The following is a 10,647-nucleotide window of genomic DNA, read 5'->3' on the forward strand; positions in this document are numbered from 1 at the left end:
ACAGAATCACTCTCGTAACTGAGTTAGACTCTCTGGGGCAGAGCCTGGAGTCTGTACTTTAAACAAGTTCTAAGGATACTTTTATGCACCCTAAAGTTTGAGGACCATTGCGAGAGGTCCTTGAGGACAGAAACATAATCCAATTTATCTCTCTCTATCCCCATTGCCCAGCACAGGGCCTGGCTCCATGTAGGGGCTCAATAAATGTTTGATGAATAATTGGCCCACTGCCTCGGCTGTGAAACAAGAATAATCACATTATACTTTCCTAATAGGAAGAGTCTAATATGTTAATATTTATGAAGTGCTTTGAACACTGCCTGGCACATGGTAAGCACTCTATTTGTTACATGCATCCATGTGTACATACATGCATGCATGCATACATACATAAATTAATCTCAAGGTTAGAGAATCCAAGTTTATTGAACACATTCCAGCAAAAAAGGAAGGTGGGATGAGAGGGCCCAGCCCACTCTCACTCATCCTTTGTCCTTTGGAACAGACCCGCCAGTTTGTATCCGGCAAACTGGCCCCTTCCCCATCAGGATAGTCTCCACGGGGACCCACGCTGCAGTGCTGAAGCAGGATGGGGAGGCTTAGGTCTCGGGGCACTGCAGGACATCAAACGTCACATAGCCCACTTCGTCCACCTGGTTCACGTCATCCTGGAAATTCACACGCCAGTAGAAGCGGTCCTGGCAGAAGTAAGCTTTCTCTGCAGGGGAGAGGCAGGTGCAAGAGGGGTGATTCCAAATCTCCCACATATACATACAGAAACAGAAACTCTTTCCAGATCTTTCCAAGGCTTTCATATTACACCCTCATCTCCTGCCCAGAGATGCTAGAGGACACAGACACCGATGTGCAAAGCACTGGCAGAGAGCCTGGCACACAGTAGGTGCTCTGGACAATTCATTCAACATTCATTCATTCATTCAACAAATCCATTCATTCATGTATTCATTCAACAAAGATTTATCATGTCAAGCACTGCTAGAAGCACTGGGGATACAGCAGGGGAAAATGCAAGCATGACCTCAGTTCTTTTGGTGCTTACACTCTGGTGGGTAAGACAGGTGATTAACAAGCAAACATGTAAATAAATGAGATTGGTTTCGACAGTGGAGAGGAAACAAAAGCAAGTAAGTAAATAGATAATGAAGGTCAGAGGCCTCTTTGAAAAGGTGGCTTTAGTGCTGAGACCTGAAGAATGAGAGGGAGGCAGCCTGGCGACAATCTGGGAAAAAAACCTTCCAGGCAGAGAGAACAACTGGCACACAGGCCCTAAGCGAGGACTGACCTTGATGTGCTCAGAGAGCAGCCAGAAGGCCAGTGGGGGTGGGGCGAGCAGAGGGAGCAGTGGGGGGTTGGGGGAGGGTCAGCTCCTGTTTGTTTCTTTGGCCTTGCATTATGTCTGGAGTCACCTCCAACATTATTGCCTTCCACTCCTAAGCCCTCCCTAGTCCCAGAGAATACTTTAGCAGTATTGGACAACCAGGATGGCTTGGACTAGGGTGTTTGCAAAGGAGATAGTGAGAGTAAATATTTCAGAGGTAGAATCAACAGAACTTGTCAACTGATTGGATGTGAGAGGTGAAAAAGAGAAAGTAAGCCTAACTCCAGCTCTCCCAATTTCCCAGATGGGGAGTAGCAGTGACTTGCCCAAAGACACACAGCTATGAATTGCCTTATTTATCACTATATCCCCCACGGCAGCACACTGCCTGGCAAATACTGATTAATAAAGCAATGAGACTTCCTGCAAACCATGCGTCTTGTATTGTACGGGAAAGAACTTTCAACTGGGGAGGCAGGAAATCTGGATCCTAGTTCTTGTTGTTCCCCCCGTGTCCCCTGGATGATCTGGGGAAGGCCCTGACTCTCTAACGGTGCTGGGATATTTGTCTCAATCTCAGGGGAGCTTTTCCTTTCTTGCTTGGAATTTAACCAATCTCTAAGGCAGGGGAGCCTAGCCTGGGGAGAGGCGTCTCAGAGAAGGACCCTCCCCTAAGCCCCGTCTGCGGCATCACCTTGGTACAGGAAGATGTCATGCGTGTTTAAGGGCACCGCAGGGAACATCTCCTCCACATGGGTGGCGCTCTTGGGATCCACGGTCTGCGTCTTCGGGTCGAACCTGCAGGAAGGCAGCGAGGAGACGGGTGCTGAGCCAGAGGACAGGCGTATGGCGCCGGGGCTCCCCCTGCCGGCGGTCCCAGTGGCTCTCACCTCCAGAACTTCTGTCTGCTGAACAGCAGCACCTTACCCCCGCGGCGCGGGAGGGCCCCAGTGACTTGGGCCACCTCCTGGCCCAAACCCAGCTTGTCCAGACGCCTCGGGCCTAGCACCGACGCGCCTGTGTAGACCCACACTTGGCGCCCTGCAGGGAAGAAGGGTCACATCGGCCTGGGGGCAGGGAGAAGGCACACATTCCCCTGGACTGTCAAAAGGGAAATCCAGCGAGATCTTTCGCAACGTGGCGGGCCCGCAGTCTCCTAGCCCAGGAGCAGAGCCGCGCGGTACAATTGTGCAAGGGGAGCTGAAATTCAGCTCCGCTAAACTTGTTAAATCGCATCCGCCAGGAGGGGGCGCGTTTTTAAATCCGCACTTTAACGTTTTCTGGATTATCCTCGGTCTCTTGGTCCTCCTAGATTGGTGAGGATGCTGAGGAGGGAAGGGAAAAAGGAGGAAACTAACCAGAGAAAAAGAAAATCTTCTTGGTGACCGGCTCCTCAAAGGCGGAATCCAGCTTGGACGGCAGTGCAGGCCACTTGTCCCTGATAAGGAAGGGGCCCTGCACCTGTCGGCGTCCCTGGGCCTTAGAGAATCGCCAGTACCTCCTGGGAACGCGAAAAGAGAACAGCAGGGCACTGAGCCTTGAACCAAAGGCCAGTGGAAGGGAAGGGACAGGGTGGTCCCCCTTCCAAACGCTCTCCCTCACCACACATCCCTGCCCCTCACCCATCCTTGAATAAATGCAGGTAGTCCCCAATCTGTGCGATGGCATCGAAGATGTCCACGTTGCAGACGTTGTCCGCTGGATCCAAAGACGCTGTAGGAGCCGCAGAAGGACCAGCAGTGGGGGGACCCGTGGGGCCCGCAGTGGGGGCACCTGTGGGGCCAGCTGACGGGGGGCCTGTGGGGCCGGTAGTGGGGATCTCTGAGGGGCGTGCAGTGGGAGGAGCGGTGGGGCAGACCGTCGGGGGAGCAGTGGGCTTGGTTTCAGGAGTGGTGGTTGGAGGCCGTGGTTCAGGTTTAGGGGAAGCACCTACAAAGAGACACCAGATGAGACACCTCTATTCCCGCATACCTCTGCGCCCATGGAGTGTCTGTTCCCCAGGGCCTATCAGATATCCCGCCTGGCACTCACTCTCCTCATTTTAGATGCTGGAGCCTGCCTTCCCTCCACCCCTCCCAGGCACAGGAAGGTCTCATCGTTTCCTGCACTCATCTTTCATTCAAGCCATATTTATCTGGTCCCTGGGCCAGGCTCTGGCCCTATAAACATAGGACAGGTAGGGACACCCCCCACCACCGATCCCGCAGATAGGAGAGAAGTGGTTTTGGAGCACTCAAACTGAGTGCCAAACACAATGCTAACAAGTTAATAAACTCATATTTAGCTTGTGTGGGCTTCAAACGAAAAAAAAAAACAACCCTATGAAGTAGATTCTTTAAAATCCCCATTTCTTGTCCTGGCTGGTGTGGCTCAGTGGATTGAGCGCGGGCCTGCGAACTGAAGGGTCGCCGGTTGATTCCCAGTCAGGGCACAGGCCTGGGTTGTAGGCCAGGTCCCCAGTAGGGGGTACGCAAGAGGCAACCACATATTGATGTTCCTCTCTCTCTCTTTCTCCTTCCCTTGCCCTCTCTAAGAATAAATAATTTTTGTAAGTAAAATTCCCATTTTTTTAAATGAGAAAATAATACTAATGATAAATGATAATAACAGTAAAAATATCAAACACTTATATGGTGCTTACCATATGCCAGGCATTATTCTAACTCATTTAAACCTCTTAACAACACTGTGAGACAGGTACTGTTATTAGCCAATCATTTAAACCTCTTAACAACGCTGGGAGACAGGTACTGTTATTAACCAAACTTTACAGATGAGGAAATTGCCAGCAAACTGATGTATTCCAGGTCACCTAGCTAGGGAGCGGCTGAACCGGCTTTTGAACCTACGTCTCGTTCTGACTCTGGGCTCTCTATCACTATCTCCAAGCGCTGACCCCACAGCAGTTACACCCACTAGACCCAGGCTCCTTCCCAGATGGACGTTGAGGTCCCAATTCCTCCCACCCTGTTCTCCATGCTCCTTCCTCCTCCCTCCATCCCTGCCATGAAATCTCACCATACAGATGCTGGATGCCCTTCACGTCGTCTTCATGCAAGGGGGACTTCTCAGTGTAGCTGTACATGGGGTACATGAGCGCCTCTGGCACAGACGAGTGATCTAAGCCCAGGGCGTGGCCAAACTCGTGGGCAGCCACAAGGAACAAGCTGTATCCTGGAGGAAAGAGAGAGGCTGAGACACGGGCCCTGGATCGTGCTTCCAGCCCCGGCTGTCTGCCAGCCAGCAGCGCCACCACCCACCCACTGCCCCAGCCCAGAACCGTCGAACCCTGCCCACCTTGGTCCGGACAGAAGCCCCACTTCCTGTCTGTGTCAAAGTTTGAGGTGGTGGCACACCAGCGGCGGTTATCGCTGCGGCCCTCACTGGTGCAGGACGAGTACTCCTTGCCCAGGAAGATGAAGGGGAAGACGCACAGCTCCCCTGCTGAGTTGCCCCCGGTCACGGTCGAGTCGACTGGAGAGACCAAGGGCCTTGCGTGAGCCAAGTGGGTGGGTCCCATAAGAAGCCAGGGTGGGCCAAACAAGGAGCTAGAAAATCTTGGTACCATTTTTAAAGCTTAGGGGGCGCTGTGGGGCACAGCTGAGTCCAGGTTAGGCCTAGGGACTGGAGACTAAGGGAGAGGCAGCAGGCTGGGCTAGCAGGCCAAGCCCCATGAATGAGGGAGCAGCAGTTGGAAGTCAGAGGGAGGGGCCGTAGTGAGAGTGGGCAGAGTCTGGGGGTCCTGAGCACCAGCCACAAGTGGAGAGACAAACTGACGGGTGGGGGAGAAACGTTTTGAAGACCAGTGTTGAATCTGGAGGGTGGGGCAGAGGTACCTCGGGTAGGGCAGAAGCCATAAAGCTTGTCCTGGTCGTAGTTGGCTGTGGTGGCGCACCAGCGGAAGCCGTCGGAGCGACCGTCGGTGGTGCAGGCGGAGTAGGAGCGGCCCTCGAAGGTGAACGGAAACACGCAGGGCTGGCCATCCGAATTGCCATGCTGGGTATAGAGTCCTGGGGAGGCCCACGCATTACCCTGAGTTTATTAACCCGCAGGCCACCCATACTGCACCCCTCCGTTCTGCATTTCACAGGTGAGAAAACTGGGCCCAGAGAGCAAGAGAGTGGCTTGCAGACCACAGAGCACTAGTGGCTGAGCTGGGATGAAAACACAGAGTTCTGGCCCTCGAGGCTGTTGGGCACTACCCCCCCCACACACACCCCACCCTCCACAATGCAGAACTCACTCTCGCTGGGGCAGAAACCGAACAGGCGGTCGGTGTCAAAATCTGCCGTGGTGCTGCACCAGAGCATGTTGTCAGAGCGGCCGTCGGTGGTGCAGGCGGAGTAGGAGCGGCCTTCGAAGGTGAAGGGAAAGTGGCAAGGAGCACCGTCTGCGTTCCCAAAGCGCGTCGGAACCACTGCAGGAGGAGCGGGACCGGGGTCAGGGAAGGTGGCGACGGGCGTGAGAAGAAAAGGGAACGGGGTCCGCGGCGGCTCAGGATCTCACCGACGCCCTTGCCCAGGGACCACAACTCTTCATCGTCGAAGTGGGCGTCTCCCTGAATGCCCGGGCCAGGAGGAAAGGCGTGTGCCAGGAGCCCGTCCTTCCCGTCGAAGGGATACCCGTCTCCATGCTCTGAAGAAGCAGCGGGAAGGAGAGAGTTAGCTGGGTACCGGGCTGCACACTGTTGGCTACCCACGGGCACTGGACTGAGTGGGGCTGAAACTCCGCCTCTGAACAGCTACGCGAGCCTCGCGGCCCCGCCCTCGCCCGCAGCGCGCAGGAGGGGGCGCCAAAAGAGCGAGCAGCGGCCAGGGCTGGGAAGCGCAGGCAAGAGAAAGCCGGGTCCAGTGCCCCGTCTATGCTCCGTGGTCCTCCCTCTCCTGTCCCCGTCCAGACCCTCTTGGCTTTTCCCTTCTCGCACTCTCACCCCGAACACCGAACTGGATGACGATGTCGGCACTCTGGTCGTACACGCGAGTGAAGGTGAGCGGCGTGACCGCGCTCCAAACCGCGAAGGCGCGGGCAAAGGCGTCCTCGATCACCTCGCGCGGCAAGTCTTCCGTGTAGCTTTGGATCCTGCAGGAGAAAGGCGGGAGGACCAAGTCCAGCCAGAAGTAAGAGGCGGGAGCCGGGGCTGCAGCGGCACCCCACGTCTCAGCGACTTCAGCTCCAGGTTTTCATCCGTAAAGCACTGTTAGATGCATTTTTCCTTTGCCAACACACAATGGCCCTTGGCAGGAGGACTCAGCCTGCGAGGCGGCTCAGAAGTGGAGCCACTTGCCCCAGGCTGCATATTTAGTGAAATCCAAGGATGGGTCTGAGACAGGGGGTGTTCATCTGCCGCCTGAGCTCGGGGAGACCGGCCTCCCCACCCCACTCCACCGGCCCCCGCAGGACCCCACCACGCACCAGTACGTGATGTTTTGGTGGTGCCACTTGAGGTCACCCTCAAAGGTCTGGAATCTGCCCACGTCTGGGACGCCACAGCGTGGGGCTCGTATAGCCTCCAGGGTGGTGTTGTCCAGCTCACCGGTCTGCGGCAGAGCCAGGCGCCTCTGGAGATGCTGCAGCGCGTTCCTCAGGGACTGCTTGCTGTCGCTCAAATCGGCAACTTTGGTGTAGCCATAGCGGAACAGATATTCCTGTGGATGGAGGGGCCGAGACATCCCAGAGCACTGACTCCCTTTCTCTGCCCTACTGGGCCGGAACCCCAGCCCTCCAGGAGCTCAGGGACTAGCAACCAGGCATTGTACCTAAGACTAGGGACCCTGGACATCAGGGCTTGTGCCCACCTGAGCATGTCCCCTCCGTGTAGACATCCTTCGTTCCTTCCCAGCCCTGGACGCTCCTGGCCATACCTACCCCAGGGATCCCTAGGGTTTATCCCTGTTCCCTGCCAGCGCACACCCACTCCAGAACCTTCCAATGCTCCCCCCACACCACTCCCCATTGCCCACCTAGGAAACCCTCATTAACCCATTCTTGGCCATCACTGCCCAGAGCCTCCACAGGACACCCTTCCCTCCCAGTGCCTGATCCTGGACACCTCTGTTCTCCAGACATGCCAGTACCCCCAGTGTGGCCCGAAGTATCCCCCAAGGTCCATGCCCTCCCTAGGATTCCAGTCTAGACTGAGGCGATTGCTTACCTCTGCCAGCTGCCTATCAGGGAGGCCGGTCCGCAGGTCTCTTGGGAAGACCACAACGGTGGGCTGGTGCGGTCTGGGGGCAGCCAAGCAGTGGCCCAGAACCAGGAGCGCCAGGACGGGGGCCAGCCAGGGGCTCATGGTGAGGGTAGCGGCGTCTGGCTGCAGCTGCCCTCGTGGGGGCTTTAAAGAGGAGCTGTTCACTGAATCAGTGACCCCGCCCCTCGCGGACAGGCCAGGCAGGGGCTGACTCAGGGGATGGGGTGTGTGTGGGGTGTGTGTGTGTGTGTGTGTGTGTGTGAGAGAGAGAGAGAGAGAGAGAGAGAGAGAAGGCAGAGAAAGGGCTTACACCACCTCCTCCCTCCCTGCTGCCCGCAGTCTCCATTGCTGAGTCAGGCAGGACCCCAGACCCACAGAGACCCACAGGAAACCACAGGCCCATGGGGGAGGGTTGGGTTTTGCAAACTGCATGGCTTGTGAGAACTTGATGAAAGAGAGGGAGGAAGACGAGGACGGGGGTTCCCTGCGCCCTCCATCTGAAGGTCCCAATCGGTCAGTATAAGGGGAAGGGGATGGAAGATTCTCTGAGGCCTTTTTCTGAACCTAGCGATTCCCCCCTCCTGGTCAGACCCCTCTGTGGGCCCCTTCCCACACTCCCAGGCTCGCTCTGCCCGCATGTCTCCTCCCTGGACACCTCCCTTGACTCAGCTTCCTCTCCCTATTCCACCTGGCCCACAGTGAGTGGGCTCTGCTAGACAGGAACTGGGGAATTCCGCTGGGGCAACCCCCTATCTCCAGGAGCTGACTCCTGCAGGGTAGTGGAGGGGGAGTTTATTTGTGGCATCTGGAGGCCAACAGACGTGGCTTCACTCTCTTCTTTCAGTGCCTTGGGCAAATGGCCTCACCATTCTGAGTTTGCTTCCTCAGCTGTAAAAGGGGGCCCTTTGTCCCTAAACTGATGTGAGGATAAAATGAGATCAAACATGTAAAATGCTCAATACAGTGTACGTTGCAAATCCTCAACAGGCCAGGCTGAGATTGCTTTTAATTATCTGGGCCAAGATCATGATTCCAACTTGGAATCAGGAGATGGGGGTCTTGGGCGCTAAACTGATCTAGAGTAAATGCCTTCCCCTCTCTGGGCTTTGGGCTCTTCGACTGTAAAATGCTGTGGGGGTAGGGGATGACCTCAGGAGCCTTTCGGTTCCCCAGCCCTGCTTCACCCCCGCCAGCCCCAGCGCCAATGATCACTGCTTCTGCCAGTAAACCGTCAGCCTCCCCCGATTTCCCTTTCCCCAGCCAGCCCGTGTGGGGCAGGGCCCGCCTTTGCCCTCTTAGAGCCATTATTTGGGAAGGACAGTAACAAAAATTCAACAAGCTGTGTTTCAAAGTCGTACTCCGTGCCAGGCATTTTATATGTTTGTTTAATAAGTGAATCTGTGAGATGAAGACAATTAGTTTTTCTTATAGGAAATTGGCAGCTTCAGAGTTCACTCATTAATGAGTCATACGGTCCCGGTCTTCAGTCCCAGCTCTGCCGTCCCCCAGCTTTGTGACCTTGGGTAAGTCACTTCACCTCTGAGCCACAATACTAACGCATTTTTTGAGATTTGCTGTGGAGTACTGTGATAAGGTCCCTACAAGCATCTGATCCTCTCCTCACCCCCATCTGGGAGGCAGGTTTAATGAGTGCCCCTCCCACTACCAGGGGAGGAAACTGAGGCTCAGAGCAGGTAAGGAACTTGCCTTAATCACCCAGTGAGTTAATACACAAAACCGGGATTCAAACCTAAAGCTCCCTAGTGCTGAAGTTTTTCGTGTTTATGTCCATTTACAGGAACCTGAGATAACTAGGAGTTATCTCAAAGGGGAGTAGGGGGTGGGGGGTAGGACAGGAGACTTAAAATGTGGACCCTTTCCCCCTAACCACCTGCACCCACTGAAGATCAGAGAGGAGTCTTAGGCCGTTGGGAATCAGACGCTAGGACAAGGGACCCAGGGGGACTATATTCCAGGCTTGAGAGTGTAGAGTCAGAGCAACATGACTTTAGAGATGGAAACAAGGAGACCCTTTAATCCAGAGGGTCTTCATCTGCAAGCTGGCATGGGCTTTAGAAGAATTCATGAACCACCCCCAACTTGCCATCAATTGCACAAAATACATCACATCTATGCATATATGTCACATTTCTCAAATTTAGCACTATTGACCTTTGGGCCAGATAATTCTTTGTTGTGGGGACCGTCCTGTTTGTTGTAGGATGTTTAGTAGCATCTCCAGCTTCCACCCACCAGATGCCAGTAGCACCTCCCCCCTGCCAGTTGTGGCAACCAGGAATGTTGCCAATCATTGCCAAATGTTCCCCGGGTGGGTGGGAGGGGCAAAGTCACCCCCACTGATATATGTTGATTTTTCTATGTACAGGGCCCAAAATTTTCATCATACACTCAGACGATTGATGTTGATCTTCAAACCCTTAAAGACCACTTACTTAACGAATATTTGCTGAGTTTTTACAGGCCAGCATTGTGTTAAGAATTGGGAATAAGGTAGTGACCCAGACAGCTATTGTCTCGAGCTCATGGAGTCCAAGAAGGAAGAAACTGAATGTATAATTCATTACCAGACAGACAAACATCACGAGAGGGAGGCATACTTATTCACTCCAAGTGCCCATCGTGCAGAGGAAGAAACTGAGGCAGGCCCAGAGTGCAGCATATTCCTCTTTTAGGTCACAAAGCAAGCCAGGGGACTGCGTGTGAGTGTGTGTGTGTTGGGCGGGGGGGTTGCTATAAGGAATGGTAGCTAAAAGTCTGCACTCTAGAGCCTAGTTGTTTTGAGTTCACATCTCAGCTCTGGCATGGACCTGCTGGGTGATCTGAGTAGTCGACATAACTGGTCAGTGCCTCAGGTTCTCCATTGGTAAGATGAGGGTAATAATGGTGCTTCCCTCATGGGGTTATAAGGGTCAAGCGAGTGAGCAGGTAGAAAGCGCCTGACACAGGGCACTGAGTGCTTGGGGCTGCTCTAACTCTGAATGATTGCCTCTGGACCAGCTGGCTGTTTTTACCAAGTTGGGAGCAGGGAAAGAACACCCCACCAGGAACCTTGGAACTTGATTTCTGGAGTCAATCCAGGCAAGAAGCCTCCCGTTCTCTC

General features: G+C 54.4%; 1 protein-coding gene across 1 annotated transcript; it reads right to left on the bottom strand.

Moving 5' to 3' along the window:
- Positions 1-599: 599 nt before the first annotated feature.
- Positions 600-7,628, bottom strand: MMP9 (matrix metallopeptidase 9). The gene is made up of 13 exons (XM_054573384.1): positions 7,491-7,628; positions 6,752-6,984; positions 6,270-6,418; positions 5,846-5,974; positions 5,583-5,756; positions 5,176-5,349; positions 4,637-4,813; positions 4,358-4,513; positions 2,962-3,268; positions 2,698-2,840; positions 2,230-2,380; positions 2,034-2,137; positions 600-718 (listed from the first exon to the last, which is right to left on the bottom strand). The coding sequence occupies exons 1-13, from the start codon at positions 7,626-7,628 to the stop codon at positions 600-602; spliced, it is 2,154 nt and encodes a 717-aa protein (XP_054429359.1).
- Between the last annotated feature and the right edge of the window lie 3,019 nt (positions 7,629-10,647).

The sequence above is a fragment of the Pteronotus mesoamericanus genome, unplaced genomic scaffold, assembly GCF_021234165.1.
Source record: "Pteronotus mesoamericanus isolate MK-2021 breed Mesoamerican mustached bat unplaced genomic scaffold, CSHL_Meso_final contig_25, whole genome shotgun sequence".
NCBI lineage: Eukaryota > Metazoa > Chordata > Mammalia > Chiroptera > Mormoopidae > Pteronotus > Pteronotus mesoamericanus.